The following is a 27,604-nucleotide window of genomic DNA, read 5'->3' on the forward strand; positions in this document are numbered from 1 at the left end:
TCGACTGTAGGACACAGAGAAACTGAACAGTAACTAGGCTGGAAGCTGCCTCTCTACTGGCTGGCTCAGTAGCAGAAGGTGCTATCTATCATCCCCTTCAGTGTTTGGGAAAACTGCAGACAATGGGAAGGGAAAAATATCAGAGCTGGAGGAAGAGGTGGAGTGCTGTGTGTGCCTTCTCTGGATGTGGCACTGCACGCCCAAACTCTCAGCAGCTGTGGCTGTCAGCACACGGCTACAAAGATTGAACCTACTATATAGAGTGGGTAGGACTCACAAGGCCCCATCTGTCACTAAGGATATAAATGTAGTTAGTGGTTGCTACGAAGAGAGACGATTTCTTCACTGGTATAGCTACTGGTAAGGTGCTCATGCTCCTGTAAACAGATCCTTACTCTGGCTCCGGCCAGCAACCTCAATTAAACTCAGGGTGCTCCCTGCTTCCTTCCCTCTCCCTCACACACATAAATGGAGATTCTCAACTACAGGAGAGGGTGAATCCAATAGAGCAAGCCTAATTTCTTGAAGAAAAAAAAAAAGAGAGAAAGAAAGAAAAAAAAGAGACACTATGATTAAGGCAACTCATGTAGAAGAAGGAGTTTATTGGGGTTAGGGTTAGAGCACTAGTTCATGTCCATAACAGTGAGGAAGCGTATCAGCAGGCATTCAGGCAAGACACTGGAGCAGTAGCTGAGAGTCTCCATGTTGAGACAACAACCATGAAGGAAAGAGAAAGAACTAACTGGGAATAGCATGGGCATTTGAGATGCTAAAGCTTACCCCCAGTGACACACCTCCTCCAACAAGGCCACACCTCCTAATCCTTCCCAAACAGTTCTATCAACTGGGGCAAAGCAATTAAATACATGAGCCTATGGGGACCATTCTCACTCAAGCTACAGTGATGCTTTGTGGGAAGCACAATCATGGAAGCTTGAACACAAAGAAATTCCACAGCTGCTTCTTTCATGAGAGGATTGCTAACCCAAAGAAGCTTGACCCTACGCTCCATTAAAAATTCTCTCATAAGCTGGGTGGTGATGGCACACACCTTTAATACTAGTTCTCAGGGTGGGCAGAGGCAGGTGGATCTCTTTGAGGCCAGCCTGGTCTACAGAATGAGTTCAAGGACAACCAGAGATACAGAGAAACCCTGATTCAAATGAAAAAGAAAATCAAAAAACAAAACAACCAAACCCAACCAACGAACCAACCAACCAACCGACCAAACAAACAACACCTTCATTACAATATTCAAATACCCCCCAGAATAGGCTTTCCCATGTGTCTGAGTCTTCCTGTTGACACCAATTCTATAGTAACCAGGATGCCCACGGTGGCAAATTTAGCGGCCTTTCGTCTACTGAGTCTGTGAAATACAACTTTATATGCATTATAATACCGTTAAAAAATTCATAATAACTCAAAGCTCTTGAGAGTCTGACATCCAGTGGTCCCTTTGTTTTCTTGTTCAATGTCTTACAGCTGGGTGTAGTGCCGACGACCTGAAGTCTCAGCTTCAGAGCCTGACACCCAGTGTGGTCTTTTTTCCCAAGTTCAATCAATGTCTTACAGCTGAGTGTGGTGGTGAAGGCCTGCAGTCCCAGCTTTTGGAGAAGGGGCTAAGGTAGAAGGAGTGTAAGGCCAGTGAGATGTCTCAAAAACACAAGCTGAATGAATGGACATACACACACCCCACATGCTCTGGCTCACAAAGCCAATCTCTTCCTACTGGTATCATCACCAATATTCTGAATATCCCTGACTTTGTTTCTCTGGTTAATTTCCTTCCTAAAAACGCATTCTTTTCTTTCCCCTCCACTTATCCATTTACTTTCTGTTTCCTTAGAGAAGCAGTTCAAATCGTCCAGGTTTGTACAAAGCTGAGGGAGGGACCTGTCTACTCCAATCTACACGTCAGTCTTTCTCCTCACGTTAGAAAGCCTGCCCATGTGGTTCCGCCCAACACTGTCGATGAAATGAGATGGACACAGTACACAAATGTACTTTCCTTAGTCCATCAGGACTAACCCACGTTTATTTATAGCAGACACTTGAATGTGTTATTTTGTTTCCAAAGAGCTATCCATTCAAAATGTTATGTTTATGAGAGTCAGTGTTAGAGTAATACTTCTCTCTGATGGTCAGCCATTCATCTAACAATGGAACTCTGGCAATGTAAAACAAAAACAAAATTAAAAGAGAAAGTAAAAAGGACAGAAGGCAGACATGTAAATTTTGTAGGGACAAGTTATTTTTAAAGTTTGGGAGGGCTAGAATGGACATATACTGACTAACATCCTAACACTCAGTGACTTGAACATGGTGTGCAGACAGAACAATTTCTTTTTGAGTCTCCCATAGCCTAGACTGACCTTGCACTCCTGATCCTCCTGTTCAGCTTCCTGCATGCTATGATTATAGGTGTAATCACCAGTAAGTAGAGCAGGATATTAACTTTTTAAGATTGACAAAACAATGCACAGCCTTTACTTTTCCACAGGTCACTCCAGTTTTGAAATTATTGTGAATAAGGAAGACAGGGCTCTAACCACTACAAATACAGCAAGCTATCCAAATAAACAGATGCACTAAGAAACATTTATGACAGGGAAAGCCTTGTTTCACTCAGTTAAATGTGGGATCACTCTTTTTTCTTATATCATTCACTGAATATTTTTGCAATTCAAGTATGAAAGAAAGAAAAAATCATAAAATAAGAGGAAAAGACTGACTGGGAAGTAGCACAGTGATGGAGCACTTGCCTAGTATGCACAAGGTACTGAGTAGTCAAGTAAGAGGTGTGGAGGCCCACAGATGTGGCTCAGAGAGTTTGAGCCTATTATTGACCTGAATGTACAGACCAGTTGGCTGGACTAAGACAGTTATGTAAGCACCCTACTTTGTGTAATGCTTTAAATGCAGAAGCAAATACTTTCTTTTGGTTGGACTTCATGCTCTTAAGTCTCTAGGAGAGATCTTTATCATGCTTTTTTCCTTCCCACCTTCCTTTTTTTTAAAGGCATGAGGGGTGGGATCCAGATTCTTATGCATGCTAGGCAAGCACTTGATCTATGAATTAGACTTTCAGGCCCTTCCATGTAGGTTTTTGTTTGGTTCTCTGAGACAAAGTCTAATGTAGTCCACCACTGGCCTCTAGTTCATCATACAGCTGAAGATGATCTTCAGGTCCTGATCTTCCCACATTCACCCCCTGCACAAGTGCTGGGATGGCAGGTGTGTGCCACTGTGCCCAGGCTTTCCTAGCAGTTTTGATTGAAGTTATGTTGCCCAAGAAAATCTAAATCAAAGTGTTGGACCAGTAACACAACTCAGCTGGTAAGGTGCCTGCCACACCAAGTAAGAGGAGCTGAGCTCAGATACCCAGTCCTCATGTACAAAACTGGATATGATGCTATGTTTATGACAATGGTACTTTAGGGGTAGAGGGAGATATGGACAGTAGAGCCCTGGATCTCACTGGCCAGCCTAGTACAACTGACGAGCTCCAGACTCTGACACACAAAGAAACTAATGTGGACCATGACCAAGAAAAACACCTGACAACGACCTCTAGCATCGCCCAAAACACACATGTACATCAACATGTACATATATCACATGCAGCGCTAAGACTCTTTAGGCTCATAGAGGAAAGTCTTAAGAAATAGATAAGTCAGCTCTCCACTGAGGAGGGGTGAGAAAGTCTACGAATGCACAGTCCCAGGGGGAACTCCAAGATGGAGCAGATAGAGTCAGTGTTTATCATATGAAGGACAGCTGTGGTACACATGAGAAAAACAGGAAATCAAAATCCCGCGACCACCTTCAGCAACTCGCTTGGTCTCGGCGATTCAGGCTTAGACTGGGTATTTTCTTTGATTAATTTCTCAATAGCTTCTGCACTGTCAAGTGAGAAACTAGAACTAAGTGAACAGAAGAAAACAGACAAGGGTATATGATAATTACATCCCCTGTATTTCATAAAGTCTTGTGCCAACTTGTGATTTAGCCATTTACTTGCATGAAACTTCAGCTAAACACATGTCACACTTGATATAGAAGGAGACTAGGGACTCCAGTATGTTGTACTAAGCAAATAGATGCTCAAAACTTAACACTATATCAATCTTTTCACTAAAAAAGATAGCTAATTATTTTTGCTTTGGGAAAGTAAGATTAATATTCACAAGTGCTGTATTGTTTATCCTAATAAATAAACAGCTTATTAATACTATTTTAAGATGAGGATATAGTACAGTGGTAGGACACTTGCCTAATATACATAAAGTCTTGTAACTTTATAAGCAATGAAAGCAAAAAGCCCGAGTATTTAGTAAGTTTCTAATTTCCATTTTAATGTAGCACTAACTATACTGATGCTCCATAAAAGTTAAGTGTTCTGTGCTCCTTTTTAAGTATTTAGGGGTCCGAAAACTGCTGCCTTATGGCATCCACTGTAACTTCATTTCATGCATCTAAAAAAATTCGCTCATAAAAAATTTTTAAGAAGGAAAACCATGTTACTGAGTATACTGCAAGAGGACTCACAAAGCTGGGCAGTAACCAGACTAGTGTTTGCAGTTTCAAATCATCTGCTTATTCTGAGTTCATATTAGGAAACATCCTTTCAAACTATTTAGATAACATGTAATATTTGCTCATCAAATGGGGATAGTGATGGAAATAGGATATTAAGTTAGGAGACTTCAAGTGATCAGGATGAATCAAACTTAAATTAGTAAATGAAGCGTCCAGAATAAATAACTATATAATAGTGGTATTTTTATTTTACATCACATTTACTTCTTTTTTTTTATTTAGTTCAGTGATTATTTTTTTAAAAAATATAATTTCTGGGGTTGAGAATAATTGCTGCTCTTATAGAGGACCCTGGGTTTGGTTCCCAGTATCCTCATGGCAGTTCAGAACTGCCTGTAACTCTACTTGTTCTAGGGCAGCCAATGCCCTATTCTAGCCTCCACAGGTGTATATTGCATGTGGGTGGTGAACATGTACTCATGCAAATTCACAGAGACACACACGCATCCGCGTAAGCAAGTAAAAGTGCACTACTAGCCAGACCACAAGGGAGTGGCTCAGATTGTCTACCAATCCTCAGTTCTTGCAAGTACATCCACACAGCGAAATCACTAACTAAGAAAAATCTTATCTAGTCTATTTCATTTCAGGGGTGTAGAAATTCCATGTCTAATATATTCAACATTAAACAAGCATGCAAGGTACTGTTATAAATGCTACACTTACGGTATCCCAAATCTGGAGTTTTATTTGTTTCCCATCAATCGTTATCATTCGAGCACCAAACTCTACACCTGAATAGAAAACAGAAAATAATATGTTAAGGGACTAGTGAAATACTTTACACCCAATTACTAAAACACAAATGTTTGTTCAGGATATGTGATAAACAAGCTGCTAACCTTGGAAAATATAGAAGCTGAGTCAGAGGTACTCTGTGAACTTCCTATCACTTAACTGGAGTCACCTGACTCTAGATAGTTCAACATGGGCCAGGAGTGCCGCTCAGGCCTGTATTCCCAGCACCTGCTGTGAGCTTGAGGCCATTTTTAATTGGATCATTTGAAGTGGGAGATCTACTTCTGATCTGGATGTTTAAGGTGTAACACACACCTTTAATCCAGATCTTCTGAAATATGAAGATCCACCTTTAACCTGGACCACATCTTCTGCTGGAAGCCTATTTAAGGACAAAGAAGGAAGCCTTGCTCTTGCCCTTGCTAGCAAGCCCATTTCCTTACTGCCATCAGAGCCTACTTCTTCAGTATTCCAGTGTATACTTAGGATCTGCTGAGACCCCCAGCCTTGTGGACTGAACAACTACTGGATTCTTGGACCTTCTGATGGATGAGCTGGATCACAGCCTGTAAGTCATTCTAATAACTCCCCTTTATATATGTATGTGGAGATTCATTCTAAAGAACTCTAATAAACTAACCCAAACTCTTATTTCCTCCAATTCCCTAATCTTTTACTTTCTTCTATCATTTAATATTTAATAAAAGAATGATTTGTGTGTGAATGTGTGGGTGTATGAGTGTATGTAGTATATATGCAGATGTGCATGCCTGTGTAGGCATGGAGTTCAAAGACAGTATCAGACCCCTCAGAACTGGAGTTTCAGGTATCTGTGGGTACTGGGATCGAACTCTGGTCCTCATGACTGTACAGCAAGTACTCTTAACAATGGAACCACCCCTCAAGACCTCTATCATTTAACACTTTCTTGGTTACAGTCCTGTTGCTGTGAAGAGACAGCATGAGCACAGTGCCTCTTACTAAAGAAAACATTTGACTGGGAGTAAACTTACAGTTTCGGAGGGTCAGTCCATGACCATCATAGTGGGAAGCAGATAGCCATGGCCCAGGAGCAGTAGCTGAGAACTTTACATCCTGATCCAAAGACAGCAAGCAGAGAGAGAAAGACTGGGCCTGGTGTGGGCTTTTGAAACCCAAAGGCCATCTCCAGGGAAATACCACTCCAACAAAGCCACACCTCCTAGTCCTTCTGCAAACAGCTCTACTTTTTGGTGACTAAGTATTCAAATATATGAATGAGCCTATGGGGACCGTTCTTATTCAAACCAGCAAAGTTCAGTCCAAGCTTAAATAAGTCATTATCTATGCATGAGGCAAAGGCAAGTACATAACAGGTGAAGACACTTAGCAAACTCTTCAATCCACTGAACGTAGTTTCCCTGAATACAGTAGGTAAAAGTCAAAATGCCCACATTCATCTTCCATAAGATTTATGCTGGCTTTTTAGGGGAAAACAACTCTGATCATAAAGTTTTAAAGCATGACTTATTCACTCACCACCTAGGTTTCAAAAGCCCTCTCCAGGATTAATCTCTCTCTTCTCATAACTTTCAAATTGGTATGAAACTCTTAGTGGCAGATCAAATACCATGTCTGCTGTCTGCCACCATGCTACCAACAAAGATGATCATGAACTCACCCTCTGAAAATGTTAAGTAAGCCCCCAATTAAATGTTTTACTTTTCTTTCTTATGCTGTTTTGTTTTTGAGAAGAGCTTACTATGTAGCTTTGGTTGTCGTGGAACTCATTTTGTATACTAGGCTGGCCTTGAACTCACAGAGATCAGTCTGCCTCTGTTTCCCAAATGCTGGGATTAAAGATGTGTGCTATTAAACCCCTGTGGTGGTCTGAAAGAAAATGGCCCCCAAAGAGAGTGGCACTATAAGGAGGTGTGGCCTTATTGGAGTAGGTGTGGTCTTGTTGGAAGTGTGTCCCCGTAAGGGATCAGCTTTAGTTTTTGTTTTTCTCAAGCTTCACTCAGTGTGACATTCAGTTGACTCCTATTGCCTGCAAGATGTAGGACATTTGGCTATTTCTCCAGCACCATGCCTGCCTGATGCCATATTCCCTGCCATGATGACAATGGACAGAACCTCTGAACTGTAAGTGAGCCACAATTAAATGTTTCCTTTATAAGAGTTGCCATGGTCATGGTGTCTCTTTACTGAAATAGTAACCCTAACTAAGTAAGACAACTCCACTAAATAAATTTTATTTTATAAATTGCTTTAGTCATGGTGTCTCTTCACAACAATAGAAAAGACAACTAGCTAGCATTTAAGGGTTAGGGAAGTATGATGGTAATTATGTGACTATGCATCTAAATCATCACCACCAGGACAGAGTTGGTAAGAAAAGCAAGCTGATCCCAGGCCTATGGTATGAGCTGACCCACTGTAGTTCCCAGTTAATAAGAGCTTTTAAGTGGGTCTCTACCAAACTGAGGCAATGTTTGTTTCCCAAAGAACTTGGCTTTACATTTATAAAAACCTTTAATCTTCTGAACAATACAACTTTGGAGCTGTTCATGGTTAACTATTTCTTGCCACAGAGACAGGAAAAACAAAAACAAACAGAAAAACCACTGGGAATAGGCAGAGAGAAGCATAAAGTGGGCATGAGGAGAATGGGTGGTGTAGAGCAGAAGGTCCCACCTCCTTAAAAGCTTTATGGCCCTCTTCTGGCCTGCCCCCAGTTTCTGTGGGACACAAAAAAATACTTAAAGCAATAAAGTCTCATTTTGCTTAATCTGTGAGGTGGATTTTGCTGCATAAGATGAAGTCTGAAAATCCCCAGGACCAACAACTCTACACCCTGAGGTGCCAAGGCACACAGAACAACATGAGCTGTTGCTCTAGGATGCCCACCAAACTTCAACAGCCAGATCTGATTACTCAGACATCAGATACTTTGGTGACAGGACATGACCTGGAGGCTTCCTTCCTGCTGACTGGCTCTCACAGTGCCAAAGATGCTACGAAAGCTGCTCAGGAGAAGGTATCAAAATCTGACCCAGCAGTGATTACTGCGAACTACAAAAATCCACTGGCTGACAAGATATGCCCACTGACAAAATAGTGTCATGAAATCTGTGGATAATCAAATGCTTTCTGATTGGACTTAAGGCCCACTCCACAGGAGGAAATTCATGCCTGGTATTGTAAACCTGGCCAAGAACATATGCCAAGGGAAATCATGGGCCATAAAGAAGAACCAACTATTATTATTTTGCTAAGTGGACATAATATCAAACTTTCTCCTAAATATTTACACTTATACCTATAGAATGGTGCAGCTTTCAGCTAGTCCTTAATAGAGAATGTTCTTTTTGCAGTGCATAGGTTAAGACAGGGACTCCCCACTGATTCAAGGGCAGAGAATAAATGACCTTCAGTGGGACGTATATACCACCACACCACTTGTAAGCCTCGGGGGAACACTCTGGACGGGTCCGGAGAAGACCGCACTGTAGCAGAGTGCTGGAAAGAGTGTTTTCTTGACATGAGACAGCTCACAGACTCATGAACTAACTGCAGCTGTGCTTACTTGTGTAAGACTGAGCCCATCAAATTTCCATCAGGGAAGAAGGAAGGGCTCAGGAGGCCCCAGCCATCCCTTAAGGGCATTAATGGTGGCTGGAGGCAGGGGTGTCACATCTTAAGTTTAATCACTGATAAGTTGCCCCAGTTCCAGTAAATAACCTCCCTCCCATGCTTATTCAGGCAACTCTATTTAAACTCAGTGGGCTGGTTATACATAAAAAGAAAAAAGATGAAAGTAAGAGGGACTGGCTGAAAAGGATTTCAACAAGAGAAGAGGAATTAAATGGATTATGGTCAACAAAGACTAAAATTCATCATACACACACACACCTATCCATCCATCCATGCATACACCTATCAAAGAATAAAAAACAACTTTTAAAAAATAGAAAAACAATTGTGAAAGTTAGATGTGAAAAGGAAGTTACACTAATCAGAGTCTTAGTCAAAACTCACACTTAAATATTTAAGTGCCTAGTGTACAGACTTGGTTCCAACATAGGAGGAACCAAAAAAGAGATGGGAACTCGGCTCAGAGATGAGACACAGCAGGAACCTGTTGCTGTTTCTTGACCAGGAGGACACAGGGAGAGATTGTAGTCAGAGCTCAGGAGCCACACTAGCAGTGGCTTGCCAGGCAAGGGGACAGGAGCTGGAGTAATGGAGAATAAAAGTCAACCCAGGCTAAGAGTGAAGTACAAAAAGATCCTTGACTGTTCTTTTCTTAACCTCCAATCTCCCAGCATCTCCCAAAAGCAACAACCCAGAGTGAAGCCTGCAGCATCTGTACTCTCTTCACAAGCTGTGCGCTCATACACAACACAGCGTATGCCAACTTCTGACAAGTCAGGGTCATTTGCTTTATCGGGCACACTGCAGCAATTAAGATATTTATGCATAGGACTCAATGAAAAGCAACAATAGTTTTTAGAAAACCTCTTAGAAACAATAATTTAGCGAGTCATTTTAGGACATACTCCTTTCCAACAATTGGCTACCAAGGTTTCAAACTCATTGAGCAAAGCAGAGCAATGAGGGGGAAGTCATGGAACTAGATTTAAGAGTATTACCAGTTTCATCATTGTAGAGACTTGAAACTATCAAAACTTGATATAAGGCTTTTCTGCCGTAGAAGTCTGAAGGAGAATGGCCTCCACATGCTCATATGTGAATACTTGGTCACTAGAAGTATAACTGGGGTGGATTAGGAAACATGGCTTTGCTGGAGGTGTATTACTAGAAGTGGGCTTTGAGATTTCAAAAGACTTGTGCCATTCCCAGTGTACTCTCCACCTCCTGCTTGTGGTTCAAGAGATGAACTCTGAGCTGTTCTTGCTATCATGCCTCCATGCACCATCAGGGATTCGAGCCTTCTGAAACCATACCATAAGCCCACTCAAAGGCTTTCCTCAATAAGCTGCCTTGGGTACGATGTTTTATCACAGTAACAGGAAAAGCAACTAGTACATCATTTAAAAATATTTATTTATTCTTTGATAATTTCATACATGTAAACAATGTTTCATGATCATATGCACCCCCAATTCTCTTTCCCCACTACCAAACACATCATCCCCATTTCAGATGCATGTCCTTTTTTTTTTAAACTTCTGACTGAGTTCATTTACTTTAGTGCTGCCTATTGTAGTGTTGACTAGTTTTGTTTGCTTGAACTTATGTAGGTCACCACGGCTGCAGGGAGTTCAGGAGAGAAACGGCCAGGTCAAGTTCGTCTAGGAGATTACTGCCTCCTAACAATCCTCTTCACCTCCCAATTCTAACATTCTTTCTATCTCCTCTTTTATCTAAAGAGGGTGGGGACAGGGTGTGTGATACAGATGTAACATCAAGGGGTAAGCACTGAGAGCCACTATTTTCTGGGCTTTGACTAGTCAAGAGGCTCAGCATTAGCTGTCTAGGGCAACACTAATCTATCTGTATAATATTTAGAAGACAGCTTGACACATGTTCATCTAACAAGAGAACAGAAATATGCCCTAAGGGGTCTAGGGCCTATGACCTCCCTAGCCATGGGCTTCTGACCAAGTTTATAGTATCAGCTATGAATTCTCTCCTGTGGAGCAGGCCTCAAATCTAATCCCAAAGTATATAGTTATCACCAAAACCCTTGTGCCACTGCTGTACGTATAGGCACATCTTCCTGGAGAAAGAACATTAGGAATGCAGGGTTTGCTGCTGGTTAATAGCACCGATAGCTTATCTCTTCCAGAGGCTTGCATAGCATCTTCCAGCTATGAAATTAACCAACAGGTAAGAAGCTCTCAAATCTGTTCCAATTTGATTTTTTTTTAAATGTCCTGCAACAAAAGTGAGTTGTGTCTTTAGTAGCAGGGGTGGTCATACATTTGATAAGTATTTTAAAAATCCCTGGTAGTAGGTCCGTTCACCGATGCAATAAGTCAAATCCAGTTGAATTATAAACTCAGGTTTTATAAACAGAATAAAGTAAGACAGAGGGAAACAACTCCTGGTTAACTCTCAGGAAGGCAGGAGAGAAAGCAGGCAGATCTAGTGACCAGGTCTTGAGTAGCTGGGAGGAGGGGGAGGACACACCCTTGGGAGAGGAGCAAGGTCTGGAATGGGAGGACTGGGGGCTGGGATCCCAAGGAATGTCTGAGGGGAGGGGGGCTGGAATGTGGGAGAGTGAGGCTGGAGCAGAGCTTCCAATTAAACAGTATTAAGTTTTGGTGTGCAACCAAGAACAACGACAATACCTCTGGAGCCTCCTTAACCAATACATAACTCACAGGGAGGTATTCTGTGCCTGATACTAAGATTTTCATTCAGTCACCCAGATATTCTAGAGAAGGCATCGTCTACCCATGGAGGATACCAGTGCTTAAACTCCTTAAAGAACAGACAAACAACAACAATAAAAACTTTACAAAGTAGTGGGTTTCTAAAAGAGTTTTTCATACAACCTTAGTTTTGGCTGAACTCCTCTTGTTTGTTTGAGACAGGGCTTCCTGTTGTCTAGACTAGATCAAACTCACTACTAGATAAGGTTGGTTGGCTTTGACTCCTAGATCCTCCTGCATTTACTGTTAACCAAGCACGGATCAGTAAAGTAACAGAATCTATGACTTAAAGGACTAGGTGTGGTAGAACACAACTGTAACCCCAGAATTCAGGAGGTGAAGGCAGAAGGCAAATTCAAGGGCCACCTTGAACTACATCTTGAGATCTGTCTTAAACAAACAATAACAAAACAAACCCAGTTCCCAAATAGAAATAAACAGTCAGTGACTGTTACTAAGCAAAAGAATTATGAGATTTCCAACTACTCCTTTGATATGCAGGATATTTGATATGCAACCCCTGTGAAAGGGTCCTTTGACCACCAAAGGGGTCAGAACCCATTGGTTGAGAACTGCTGCTCTAGATTATCTATCTATCTATCTATCTATCTATCTATCTATCTATCTATCTATCTATCTATCTATCTATTTTGTAAGAGACATCTTGCTACACAGCCCTGCCTGACCTGGAACTCACTATGATGACCATGCTAGCTCTGAACTTGTGGTGAACCTCTTGCCTGTTTCTCAAGCACCAGGTTTACAGGAGCAGGCCATCATGCCTGGCCATCAATATATTTTTTCAAACAAACTGTGACTCTCTAAAATTCTTAGTTTTTTTACTCATTTTAAATTTGCAGTTTTGCATACTGATAAAAAAGTAGTAGTAACACTATGCAAAATAACAATAATTAACACTGGATGTCTACTTGTTACTAGTACCTACCTCATTTACAACTTATACTCTGCTGAAGGTCCTGGTTAATAATTACAGCAAGCATGCTGGATTTGCCACACTGCAGGGCACTGTTCCTATGCTTTACACTTACTGTTCATTTCCTGATCACAGTAACTTGGTGGAATTCTTAGTGTTACTCTCACTGTAGAGACAGCAAGGCTGAAAATACGGAGAGGTGAAGCAGTTTGCTCAGTTACTGATAGACTTGATGTAATTCCCAATGAGTTCCTACTATGGTGCAGTACTGTCTCTTAACAGTATGATTCATAATTAAATCTAATTAAAATCTTAAGTACTAATGTCTTTTGCATTTTAACCCTGTATGAAAAGTTAGTTAATATCTATTTTTACTATATGTATTCCTAAAATGTAACAGAGACTAAATTTTGTACAACAAATCTAGTTTCACTGCTTTTATACAGTGGACCCACTAGCACACAGCACAAAAGCTATTGAAAACTTTAAATGTTTAATTCTTTTCTAAACTTACCAATTGTGAGGTCATGCACTGGCTGGAACCTCTTGTCTGTAAACTGTAACAATAAGCACGATTTACCAACACCTAGAAATAAAAAAAAGAACAAATAATCAGAGGAAAATAAAACCCACAGAAATTAAGACTGACCTTACAAAAGCACAGAAAAGCGGCAGCAAGGGTTTCTGCTGCTGACATCCAGTCAGCCACTATTTACAGTTCTCCAATTTCTAAAATAACCCTTTTGCCCTTCCTTATTCATTAGTTTTCCATGCAAAGGAGGCTGGCACATAAACTCCTAGAATAGCAACTAGGTGTTAGCAGTTCCCACCAAAATACCACCCAGGAAGCTGGAGAAGACGTGTGTCCTTTCTGTCATTTACAAAATGTGGATCAGAATGCATCCGTCTCACAGGGCAGGGAGAATTAAATCAGCTAAATTATAAAGCACTCAGGACACAGAGTAACTTTAAAACTCATTTATTATTCTATTTAACTAAAAAGTCAAAATCCAACAGATTTTTACAACACTTCACTTCTTCCCTCCACGCTCCCTCTTAGCTGTGCCACCAGATCCTTTCAGCACTACAGCAGTGTCCCTTGCCTTTAAAGGCCGGCTCAGCCTTTGCTGCAGGTCCTGAGAACTAGCCAGCCCTTTTCAGCTCATGTTTATGCTTCTCTGTGTATCAGATCCTCTTCTTCAGTGGGCAAATTTTCAAGAATCTCACATTCAAAACATACCAGTGCCTCTTAAAGAATTTAAAGACTAAGTTCTTCGTAAAAAACTGAGTCTGGTTCAGCAAACTCGGAGCTCCCACATGTAGCAGTAAGCTAATCCTCAACCTCCCTCAAGCTCAGCTTTGTCTGAGATGGCTTCAGAAAAAGGGAAAAGTCTAGAACAGCAGGACTTTGAGAGTGCAGAAAGGATGGGTGCGTTCAGAAGGAAAAGACACTGCTTTCCTTAGCAAACAAAACACTACTGCCCCCTCCCACCGCTCCCTGAGCTCTGTGGAGCCAATCGCCTCCATTCACAAAGGCCTTTCTTCCATTAGCTGGATGTGATCTGTAATGGACTTACTTTTATTTCTGGAAAGGCATTTATTACTAACGTTAATGTCTACTATCGTTATTTAAATGTCTATTTTCATCATTTTTATAAACAAAGTTCCTTGGGGACAAGATCTGAAATGTATTCATCTTTTCTTCCTCCAAAGCACCGGATGTGGTAAATACTACTGTGCTGTGCATGTGCACACATGTGAAATGTGTGTCATGGCATAAGTGTGCTACAGCAGGGCAGCTTGCAGAAGTCACCTTTCTGCTCCCTCCCACCATGAGGGTCCCAGAGAGCAAACTCAGGTTAGCAGGCTTGGTGGAAGGTATTTACCTGCTGAGTGTTAACTGGATAATCAATCCTACACCTTTAAGGCCTTGAGTTAGGCATCACCTCCTCTCTCCATTTAACACAAATGATACATCTAGCAGTGCTGCTACCATCAAGTCTGTTTCTTCTCTTTCCCTGCCCTGGCTTATGTAGCACAGGTTGGGCTTGAACTCAAAATAATCCTCCAACCTCAGCCTTTTACTTTTCTCTTTTTTAAACCCAGAATTCAAGTCTGTTCCATCTGTAGGACATAGTACTGTGAGAACCGAGTACCTAAAGACTATGTCAGTAGCAAACACTTAGCATCTAGGCATGCTAAAAATCAGAATCCTGAATTTCCACTGCAGAGTAAGGTTAACCTACTTAGTCCTCTAGAGATTTTTTAGGAAGGAATCCTTTGCAAAGAACAGGGGAATAATTCCTAAGAACCCAATGAGTCATTTTAGGACTCTGGTAATCTCAAGATTCTTAAAAATTGGTGAGAATTCTATTTTTTGCAATTCAAACGATTTTTAAGAGGGGAAAAAAAGTCAAGGGTATGGGAAGTACAGTGCCAACTGCTAACTAGGGAAGAGGTGCCAACAACTATGGTTCCACAGGAGAGAAGAAAGAAACAAAAGAGTGGCGCATGGAGACACTCCTATGAATGAGCAGTCTAGCCTGGGCTTAAGTTTGTTTGATTTTGGCCTCGAATTCACAGAGATCCATGTGCCTCTAACTCCCCAGTGCTGGGATTAAAGGCGTGTGCCACCACTACCTAGCTCAGACAAAACCTTTTTTAGAGACAATCTCACTCTCTATAGCTTCGTTATATTAAATATTCATTATTCTTTCCTTTTAATTTTAATTAATTTTTTAAGTTTTTAACTCATAATTCTTGAACAACAACAACAAAAAGGTGTAGAAATTGAGCTCAATTTTCTGTCTCTAAAATGAGAAAGGAACACTGCATCAGGGCTGTGATTTGGTGGCGCAGGGGTAAAGCACTGTCTAATATGCATTAAGCCCTGGATTTGCTCGCCAATAACATGAACATATACCTGCGTGAATGCACAGACAGAGAAAGAGAAAGAAATCTAAAAAGAGAAAACAGTGTTCCCCTCAAAGGAGTACCACAAGGTCCAATAACAAAATCTAAGAGTATGCTGAAAATTTAACACATGCACTAAATTCAAAAATTCTTCAAGAATAAAGATTGCTAGGACAAAAATTTCTTCCCAAATTTATCTGACGCAATCAAAGTTTAGGCTTATTTAAGAATTTCTTTTAAAAAGTGTTTATGTTGGTGTCCCTGAAAACTATTTTTCTTATTTTATTTCTATTTTTCTTATTTTTAATAAAAATATTCTATTTCTATTTTTTATTTTTTTTTAAATTTTTTTTTTCTTTTTTGGTTTTTCAAGACAGGATTTCACTGTTTAGCTCTGGCTCTCCTAGAACTCACTCTGTAGACCAGGCTGGTTTTAAACTCACAGAGGTCTGCCTGCCTCTGCCTCCAGTAGTGCTGGGATGTGACTTTACTGCTCAAAGTTAAGATGAGTACTGCTTAGACATATTTCTGAGCCCTAGGTTAATATGTAAAATGCCTTGTCTAAAGGACACCGTGGAAGAGCTGGCGAGACGGCTCAGTCAGTAAAGTACTTGCAATGCAGACAGGAGAGCCTGGGTTCAATCCCCAGCACACATGTAAAAAGGTCAAGTATGCTGGCATGTGCTTGTAAACTCAGCACTGGAGAGGCAGAGACAGGAAGAGCTCTGGAGCTGCCTCACTGGCCTACCAGCCTTGTCTAATCAATTCCAGGCTAAGAAGAGATCTTTTATCAAAAAACAAGGGTGGTTCCCATAGAATGACACCCAAAATTACCATCTGACCTACACACACACACACACACACCACACACATACACACACACCACACACACACACACACACCCCGACAGATGGTGTGCGGTTTTGAAACGGCAGCTTCCTGGTTCATGCTAATTGCAGGAACAGCTCTGGCTCTTTCAGGGGATTGAGCATTTAAATGGGGTTTGTGAGTAAAGTGCTACAACTTGCTTAATGGCAACACAGACCTACTATGTGCCTAGAAATTGGGCTGTGAGCATGGCTTGCAGAGCTGGCATCAAACGAACCTCTGCCATGTTGGACTGGTCAGAGCCAAAAGGCAAAGCAGCCTTAGTCCTAGCCACACTGCTTAGTAGTTCAAGAAGCGCTCTTGGACAGAAAAAGATTACATATACACAATAGGACAGATTCAGACATAAAAGACCTCTAAATGAGACACAAGAGTGTTTAAAAATGTATGTAGGTTTGGGAAAGAAAAAAAGAGTATAGAGAGTTATTTTTAAAAAGTAAATCATTTTTTTAAAAAGATAAAACAGTCTTTAAAGAGACAGGATATAGACAGTCATAAACTAAAGGAGTAAAAAAATAAGCCACATAAAAATGAAATATACATATAAAGTCTAGATTATGTATATTATTGTGTTTTCTTTAAAGTTTTTTTTTTACTTTAAATGAGCTAAGTACAGAGAGACATTTCATTGTATGGGCTGCTAAGCTAAACCGACATATATATAAAAGGTATCTTGACCTCAAGATTTGGGTCTAAGGACATGTTGCTTTGGAAAAGAGGTTCTGCTTTTGTTTCCACAAAGAATGAGAACCTGTGGATTCCTTCCAGGCTAAGGTGGTTTGATGTACTAAGACCCCCCCCCAAAAGGTCTCCACAACCCCAAAGTTATTCCACCCAACAAAAAGCAGAAAGCAGTTTGGACAAAACTATGCCCAAATTTCCAAATATTGTTTAAAAATTTTTGTTTATATTTAAAGGGGGATATGCTATAGAGATAATACTTTGCCTTGGTATGGATTTTGGTTTACTGATACAAATTTAATGTCAATTTTTTATATTTATAGCTCTGCTCTTGATTAAGGCATTGTGTTTATCCAGCTCATTTAAAAATGTAATGGATAATTAACAAATACAGGTTAATAGGTAGTCATCTATAATAGTCAAGCTTATAGTCGTCATGTTAGTTAGGTTTTCTAGATGTACAAAGATATATTTCAGATAGATAAGTAGTCTTTAAACCTTTCAAACACTAAGAGAAAAAGCATTTAAAATGTTTTAAGAACTTAGGACTTTTCATGACAATGAGACACATCTGCTCCTGGCAGCACCAATCTACTTCAAGAGGATGATGGGCATCAAAGAGGCTTCTTAAGGAGTTTGCTAGCCATTTAGACAAGAAACTGTTCTTGCCTGGCCTGCTTGACATTATGTTGTATGAACTGGACATGCAGGACTCACAGAAAACTGACTGTTGAACTTGCCTAAAGGTGAGACAGTCCTTCAGGATTCCTGCTTCATGAAAGAGTCTGCCAGACATTCTACAGGACCCAGAAGAAAGTGACTGACAAACTGCTGATACAGGCAGAACTGTCTTTGAAATTTTTTGTCTCGTGAAAAAGTCTGCCAAATGCTATGGGCCTGCTGTAGGCTGCAGATGGATGCCCCAATGTTTCAGAAGAATTTTGGGTGACTGTTCAGGCAGCAAGATGTCTCTGTCAATTCTAGAGTTTCAAAAGTTGCTTACAATGCACTTCCTGTTAACTTAGGTAAAATTATATCCTTCTGGAGTCTTTGATGGAGTTGAAGAATAGATTGTTATAATTATAGTTTTTCTTAGTTATGATAAAAGATAAAGTAGATATAAACATTGTAACTATAATTCTTGTTTGATAACGGTTTTGTTATATGTAATTTTACTATGTTAAAGTTAAAACCTTCCTTTTTAATTGGACAGAAAAGGGGAGGTGATGTGGGATTCCCCTCTGTTTGATGTTAATATGTTTTATTGTAATTGGTAAATAAAGAAGCTGCTTTCAGCCAAGGGTTTAACAGAGTAATGCCAGGCGGAAACTCCAAACAGAGATGTACAAGACAGTAGGCAGCATCAGAGAGACACCATGTAGCCACCAGAGAAAAAAGATGTGTGTGTGCCAGTACTGGTAAACCATGACCCTTGTGATAATATATAAAATAATAGAAACGGGTTAATTTAAGATGTAAGTGTTAGCTAGAAATATGCTTAAGCTATTGGTCAAACAGTATTGAAATTAAAATAGTTTCTGTGTGATTATTTTGGGTCTGGATGGCCAGGAAATGAATGAACAGCCTCAGCCAAGAACTGACCACACTGGAAAAAAAAAAATTCAACACATAGCTAATCAAAGATGTCATCCATACTATTTTTGCTATGATTCATGATAAAATAAATCGGTCATGAGGAATCTAGAACACTTCTCTTTTTCTTAATTGAAACATCAGTTGGGCAGCATAAGTGTCACATTTCTGTGAGCCCAATACCTGGGAGGCCAAGGCCAAGGCAGCAAAACTGCAAGTTTGAAATCTGCCAGGCTACATAGTGAAATCATATCTCAAAAATAATAGAACAGAAAAAAAAGTGTGTTCTACTATAGACCTCTTAAATAAAAACTAACAGAGTTAAGAAATAAAGCAAAGGAAACAACACAAAAGTGTGTTCGGCTGGAACCTCCCCTTGACCTCACTCCTCCCCTATTCCAAACCCCATCCTTCTCAGAAAGCCCTCCAAGCAGTGGTTCTTCTCCTGGAGTTGCTCGTGACCATGCCAATAGGGTATTTAAGCTCTGGTCCTTAGACCTGCTATGTGATTTCACCTCCTCCCTCCCATGCCTCAATTCTGAGGAGCCAGAGAGTCACCTAGGGGCAGTTCTCACATTAAATCTGGTCTTTTTGATTTGGCTTGATCTGGCCTATTGCATCAATGGAGAAACCCATTACCAGGGATCCAAAAATACTTTTCCACTACTGGGGATGCAAAAATACTTATCAAAGTGGATGTGAGGTTCCATTCCTGTAATCTCAGAACACAAGAGACAGGGTAGAAAGGATCAAGGTCTCAAGGTCAGCCTGGGCTACACAGAAAGACACTGTCTTAAAAGTAGTTTAAATAATTTTTTTTCCATAATGCTATGGAAAAAGGTAGATATAGATGTGCAATATTATTATTATTAAATTATTATTAACAAAATCTACTGCACATGACCTATAAAAATATGTCATAAGTAGTTTGTCACAAAATTAAAAGCTGTAAGCAAACTATTTCATGTAATTGACAGATTAGGCTAATAAAAAGCAAAAGAGTAACAAAACCAAATTGCTGAATTAGGAAAATACAGACTAGGTAACTTTTTTTTTTTTGGTACCTGTCCTGGAACTAGCTCTTGTAGACCAGGCTGGCCTCGAACTCAGAAAGATCCACCTGTCTCTGCCTCCAGAGTGCTGGAATTAAAGGCTGTGAAAAGGTTCAACCACTGCCAGGCTGAAAAGAACCTTTTCAAGTTTACTGAGTACAAAAGATATCAAGACCAAAAAAAACTACTATTTTGTGATTAACATGTGATCTTGTTTTCTTAAGTGGTTTGAAATCAGCAAACTAAATAACCTTTTTGAATAGCACCCCCCCCCCAATTTAATTTTAGGAAGCTCAATGAAGGGGACAATTAGCTTTAAGTACCATTATTAGTAAACCACTTTGTCGTTTATAAGGCACCTGTACACAGTTTTACATCAAGCTCAAAAAACAAAACAAACCAGTAAAGTCAGCTATGCCTGGCATTACACGAGAAAACAGAAGATGAAGAGGTCATACAATGGAGACACCATACCAATCAAAATCTTCTAATTATAAATAGAGACTCTTGGAAAATGTTCAAGAGTGAGGTCTAGGTCAAAATAATCAAAGATGGACTTGTGATACCATTTGACTTCTAGATGCATAGTAATTACTGCTAAAAATGAACTAACGCCAAAGTCTTCTACAAATTTTATTTAATTAATAGTAATTAATTCATTTTGAGATAAGGTCTTAATATATTCAGGTTTTCCTGGAACTTCCTATACACCCCAAGATGACTTCTAACTCATAATCTTCCTGTATCAGCTTCTTAGATGTTGAATTTACAGGCATATGTCAACATACCAAGCATGAACATACTACTTACACTAGCATACCAACAGTAAATAAATAACACACTTAACTGCCACTTGAATTTCAAATACTACTGTGAAGGTAGAGAAGAAACGGGTGTTTGAACAAGCACTTGGCAGACATTATACCAATTTTAGAGAAGTGAGAAATTTAATGATTTAATTCCACAAGCAGTAGCTGGATCAATGTTCCATAATGCACAGGTGACAACACATCTTGGGAAATTTGGCATTCATATTGCTTCTTCTGTGGGATATGCCTCTATAAAGACCCAAGATGGGCATGCATGTTTGTCATCTATGTCTTGATCCTTTCCTATCTGACTTAGCCAAATGGAACCTAATGGCAGAAATAAATTCAAATTCTTCAATGATTGCAATATATATGAAAACACTAAAATTTTCAAATTATAAACTCAAAATGAATTTTAAAATATTTGCAATAGATTATATTAAAATTACATATAGAAATTCATAAATAGTCAAATTGTAAAGAACTGATCATGAAGTAAGTACCAAGCCCCAACTGATACATCTAACATAATCCCTATTGCTAAGGCTCAGGGGTCATCACCAAAAAAGGGAGCAGAAAGACTGGTAAGAGCTAGAGACAAAAATGTCTGCTGGGAGACACTGTCTTCTATATATAACAGGAGCTAATCCATAAAATTTTAACAATTTGTTGACTAAACAAGATCCGAATAATACTGCCAGCCGAAATGCAAACGAAGATGAGAACATTCTCACAAGACTCATTTACCCCTAAGATGAAGGAAACTAATAGAGAGAGAGAGAGAGAGAGAGAGAGAGAGAGAGAGAGAGAGAGAATAAGTCTTCTCCAAGGACAAGCCTAATTGGTTATCTAACACCAAGTGCTCAGCTCTAAATACATACATTGGAACAAAACTAAATGGATCCAGTAGGTTGCACATATATTTATGTATGCATATAAAATGTAATGAAAGTAAATTAAATATAAAGTCTGAATCTGAAAGGGAGTTGGGGGCACAGAAGGAATTAGAGAGGAGAGGGTGGAAATGATATATATTAATACTGAACTCATATATTCATAAATTTTACTTAAATCATATGTACACACACACACATTCTATTTTTAAAAGATATGCCTTGACATCACCACCCCTGACTTGAAGCTATACTACAGAGCTATAGTACTAAAAAGAGCTTGGTATTGGCATAAAAACAGAAATGTGGATCATTGGAATCAAATCAAAGAAAGACCTTGACAATCCACACACCCATGAAACACCTGATTTTTGACAAAGAAGCCAAAATTATACAACAGAAAAAAGAAAGTATCTTCAACAAATAGTGTTGGTATAACTGGATGTCAACATGCAGAAGAACACATAGATCCATATCTATTACCATGCAAAAAACTCCAGTCCAAGTGGACCAAACATAAATCTAGTTACACTGAACCTGACAGAAAAGTAAGTGGAAGTAGCCTTGAAAGCATTGACACAGGAAACTACTTCCTAAATAAAACATCAGTAGCACAGGCGCTGAGAGCAACAATTAATAAATGGAACCTCCTAAAACTGAGAAGCTTCTATAAAGCAAAGAACATGGTCAACAAGACAAAATGGCTGCCTACAGAATGGGAAAAGATCGCCACTAACCACACATCTGACAGAGGGCTGATCTCCAAAATATACACAGAACTCAAGAAATTAGGCATCCAAAACCAAAGAATCCAATCAAAAAATGGGGTACAGATCTAAAGAGAGAATTCTCAGCAGAAGAAACTCAAATGGCCAAAAGACATTTGAGGAAATGTTCAACATCCTTAGCCATCAGAGAAATGCAAATCAAAACAACTCTGAGATACCTTCTTACAGCAGTCAGAATGGCTAAGATCAAAAACAGTGATGACTGATAGCTTATGCTGGAGAGGATGTGGAGTAAGGGGAGCACTCTTCCACTGTTGGTGGGAATGTAAACTTGTACAGCCACTTTGAAGATTAGTATGACGGTTTCTCAGAAAATTGGGAATCAACCTACTGCAAGACCCAGAAATACCATTCTTAGGCATATACCAAAAGGAAGCACACTCATACCACAAAGACATTTGCTCAACTATGTTCATAGCAGCATTATTTGTAATAGCCAGAACTTGGATACAACCTAGATGCCCCTCACCTAAGGAATGGATAAAAAAATATGGTAACTTTACAATAGATCATTACTCAGCAATAAAAAACAATGGCATCCTGAATTTGCAGGCAAATGAATGGAAGGAACAAGAAAAAAGCTAGTAAAAAAAAAGTGAGGTAACCCAGACCCATAAAGACAAACATGATGCATATTTACTCTTAAGTGGATATCAGACATAAAATAATGGATAACTAGCCTACAGTCCACAACCCCAGAAAACTAAGAAAAAAGGAGGCCCCTAAGACAGCAATGCATGGTTGTCCCTGGGAAGGACAATATTTTGTACAACAGCCATTGCAAATAATTCATAATCAGTTTCCTCAATCTGTAATTTACCATTATATAGCTGATATCTTACTAGCTGATTTAGAGGCAAATATCTTAGAAAAATGCTTGAAGAAGCAAAAAAAATTTTTTTGCATTGTTGGGGATTACAAATTGCTCCTGAAAAAATACAAAGAGGAGACTCTATTAATTATTTAGGATATAGAATAGGTTTACAAAATACTCAACCCAGAATGTACAAATCAGGAGAGATTGAGAACACAATGATTTTCAAAAAAATTCCAAGACAGGATTAAAAACTTGAGAGCTAAGTAATTTTTTTCAAAGCTTACAAGTTATAAGGATTTAAATAGTTCAATAAAATTATCAGCTTAGACTGAGAAACAATTGGCTTAGGTAGAAAAGAAACTACAAGATGCATATGTGGATCACTTGACTCCATAGCTTGATTGTATCTGGGTCAAACTACCTTCTATGCATTTTGCTACAGGAATTTTTATGCAGAGAGAAGATAATATTTTAGAATGGATATTTTTGCCACACAGAATAAAAAATTAAAGAACTATGGCAAAAAGGTTTCTGAATAGAAATTGAAAAAAATTGAGACTTCATCAATTAACAGAAATAGACCCAAGCAAAAATTGTAGTTAAGTTTTTACTACTGCTAAAATTGCCTCATTATGAACAAAAAAATGAACACTGGCAAAGAGCTTGTAGTAATTTCTTGAAAGATTAGAACAAATATCCCAAAAGCAAGAGACTTCAGTTTATAAAAAGAACTAATTGAATTCTTCCTCACAGAGTGTGAGCAAGAATTTCTGAAGCCCCTATATTCTACAATGATGCAAATAAATCAGTAAAGGATATAAGTCAGAAAAATTAAGTAAAGTGGCTCAAAGTTCCTATGAATCTTTTCAAAAGTCAAAATTATATGCTACTCCTATGGTATTATTAGATTTTCCAGAACCTGTTAATATAGTTACTGATTCTCAATATGCAAAAAGAATTTTTTACATATAGACACCACTGAACTTAGATAATTAGGATTAACTCTGTCATTTATTCAATTACAAGAAATATTCAGAAATAGAAACTATTCCTTGACTATAACGTGTATCAGATCCCATTTGGGTCTACCCTCTACCACAAGGTAATGGTGAAATTGTTCAGCTACTGATAGAAAATGTGTTGGAAGACTCAGAATTTCAAAAGAAACACCATATAGCAATGGTTTGAAGAAAGAGTTTTCTATCACTTGACAACAAGGGAAATTAGGAAATGTCCTGCTTGTTCTTTGTATCACCAAACTCTACTATCTGCAAGAAGTATTCCACAGGGTATTCAAGGAAATGAAATTTGGCAAATAAATATGTTTTATTTTATTGAGTTAGGAAAATTAAAGTATGTGCACCATATCACATAAACATATCAGGATTCCAAAAGGCAAAGCTTTGAGCTCTGAGAAAGCTGATTCTATAACCACAGACTTGTGAGTTATGACCATTATCTGTACAAATTAAAACTGACAATGCTCCAGCACATGTCTCTAGTAAAATGAAACAGTTTTTTTTGCATATTATAACATTAAGCATATTATAGGTATACCACACAGTCCAACAAGGCAGTTACAGAAAAATCTAATCACACTCTAAAAGATATTTTAATTTAAAAAGGGAGGGAGATAATAAAGACCCCCAGGGATAGAATGCACAATGCTTTATTAACTTTAAATTTGTTTTGTTTTGTTTTGGTTTTTTGAGACAGGGTTTCTGTGTAAGAACCCTAGCTGTCCTGGAACTATCTCTTATAGAACAGGCTGGCTTTGAACTCACAGAGTTCTGCCTGCCTCTGCCTCCCGAGTGCTGGGATTAAAGGCAGGCACCACCACTGCCTAACTTAATTTTAAACTTTTTAAATACTAATGAGTAAGGAACCATAGTTGTGGAGAGACATTGGCTAGTAGGAAAAAAAAGCCAAATTAAATCAGCCTGTATACTTTAAGGATGTGTTGACCTCAGAATGGAAACCAGGATAAGTGCTACATTGGGGAAGAAGTTTTGCTTTTGTTTCCACAGGAGAAGAAAGGCTATGGATACCACCAAGATAGGTTAAGATTAGATTTGAACAACAGACCTCTTGATGAGAAGAGGTAATAATTCATCAAACAGCGTGGCTATTCAACCTGCCAAGAAGGAAAACTCCTCAGAGTTAAGGTTGGGGCATGGTTTTGTTTTTGTCTTTCCATGAGAATAAAATCATGGAACTAAGGAATCTAAAGACTATTGGACAAATAAAGACACCTGAAGAAAGACAAATCATCCAGAAAAAAATGCCCCCTCCCCCCCAAGAGTAAAATTGCCTAATGGCATGGCACTATTCTCTTGCCACTAATCTCTTTAAAACTCTTCTTAAGGTATAAATATTATCTCTAAATTTTTAAGATTATATATACTTAAACCTTCTGCTGTGATATTAATGGTCATATAGAGTACTAACTAATTCTAGAAACAAGCTTTATCAGCTTCCTGTAAGTGGTTTTAGGCTTGAGTCTGAAGGAGGCAACTAAGAATACAGTGGTCCATTAAGCTCTCTGCTATCGGATGCATATGACATTTAAAGTGTTTAACTCTTCTGCAGTGAACTGTAACCATTCCTAACAAAAACTTTTGAAGTCTCCAAAAGGATATTGGGGCTCAACAATGATAAATCCACCTGGATTGTGCTAACTCCAGTAAGCTGAAAAACACCACCCAAAAATCATCTTTGGACTACAAACTGCTCAGGACAACTTCAAAGTGGTTAGCTAAGATGGCCCAGTCTCATAAACTACTCCAGTCAGGACTTCAGATAAACTCTGCACTTTCCCATCACACAGAGACTGGACAACAGGTAACTCTCCCAGAACTTGAAGATTATATCCCAATTTTCTCAGGGTCCCCTAAAGATGCCATTGTCCACAGACAGCAGGAAGTAATTTTAACAAAATGATGACCACATTCCTAAAAGGTGGGTTGTATGGTTTTTGATCTTTGGTGATTTTATAGATGTTTGACATTGTTTGGTGGGTTAGTTGCAAGTTGTTTTTGGTCATGGTCAGGGAGAAAACTAAGCAAGGGAGGTTTAGATTCTGGGATCCCTTTCTGAACAGAAAAAAAGGGAGATACAGAAATGACTGAATAAAAGGGTAGGTAATGGGATCTACTTTTAAGCTAAAGAGCAATTACTAGTCTCAAACATTTTACATTGGTATGGAATTCTATATATTATACAAACAAGGTTATTTTGTTGTACTGTATATGTTTCTACTCAAGATAATTTTGTATACTGATAAAAATTTAAGCTTATTTTTGTTCTTTGTCTTACATGTTTTTATGTCTTGTTTAAAGTATTGTACTTATGTAGCTCATTGAAAAATGTAAAGTTCTAGTCCTTGAAAACTATTTAGGATAATAAAGAAATACAGGTTAGTAGTTAGTCATCTATAACAATCAAATTTATAGTCATGTCAGATATGTTTTCAAGGTCAATCAGAGATATATTTTAAATAGACAGTCTTCAAACACTTCAGAGGTCTACGGAATATGGCATTTTAATGTTTTAATAACATAAGGCTTTTCATGACAGGAAGACTCGTTTGTTCCTGGCAGCACCAATTTACTTCAAAAGAGGATGATGGGCATTGAAGAACCTCCATATGAGGCTTGCTATCATCTGTGGCAAAGTTAGCTACTGGGCAAAGAAACTGCCCCTTCCTCGACTGCAGACAGTATGCTGTCCAAACTGGACAAGCAGGACACAAAAGAAGGCAAGTGCTGAATTTTGCCAAGACAAATCCTTCAAACTTCATGATCACAGAGTAGTCTGTCAGATACTTTATTCCCACAGGCTGAAGAAAGACGCCCTAACGTTACAGAGGAACCTGGGGTGACTGTCCAGACAGGTAGATGTCTCTGTTATTTCTTAGTTTCAGAAGTCACTTCTGCACTTTCTGTTTATTCAGTTAATAGTATGTCCTTCTCAGGTATCTGAAGGGGCTGAAGATTGATAGTTATAGTTACAGTTTTCCTTAGTTGTGATAGAAAAAAATTAGGTACAAAACTTTGTACTCACCAAGATAGGATAGATAATAGAACATTTTCTCTGAATTTGCCAAATACTAATGGACGGACTGGACATTGTGTATGTATATATTTTTTCCTTTTTTCTTTTCTTTTCTTTTTTTTTTTTTTTTGAGACAGTGTTTCTCTGTGTAACGTTGGTGTCTGTCCTGGAACTTGCTCTGCAGATTAGGCTGGTCTCAAACTCACAGAGAACCATCTGCTTCTGCCTCCCAAGTGCTGGAATTAAAGGTGTGTGCCACTACTGCCCAGCATGAATGTATTTGATAATTGTTCTTATTATATATAGTTTTACTATGTTGGAACTAAAATATTTCCTTTTTATTTAGACAAAAGGGGGAGATACCGCAGGACAATTGTTCTTACAACCATTCCACTGTGCTGATAAAGCCATCTCAAGTCAAAGGATGGAGTCAGTTGGACTGGGATTAGTCGTAGAGTTG

At 38.9% G+C, this 27,604-nt stretch overlaps 1 protein-coding gene across 1 annotated transcript in view; it reads right to left on the bottom strand.

Annotated features, from left to right (window-relative positions):
• Positions 1–27,604, bottom strand: part of Rab2a (RAB2A, member RAS oncogene family) — a 67,060-nt gene that overhangs the window by 31,709 nt on the left and 7,747 nt on the right. The window contains exons 2-3 of the mRNA XM_050164970.1: positions 13,172–13,243; positions 5,269–5,336 (exon numbers count right to left, since the gene is read on the bottom strand). Of these exons, the coding sequence (XP_050020927.1) occupies positions 5,269–5,336; positions 13,172–13,243 (140 nt within the window). The remainder of the gene's footprint in view (positions 1–5,268; positions 5,337–13,171; positions 13,244–27,604) is intronic.

Source organism: Alexandromys fortis, unplaced genomic scaffold, assembly GCF_014885135.2.
Source record: "Alexandromys fortis isolate MF-2015 unplaced genomic scaffold, M_Fortis_MF-2015_v1.1 scaffold_18, whole genome shotgun sequence".
Taxonomy (NCBI): Eukaryota; Metazoa; Chordata; class Mammalia; order Rodentia; family Cricetidae; genus Alexandromys; species Alexandromys fortis.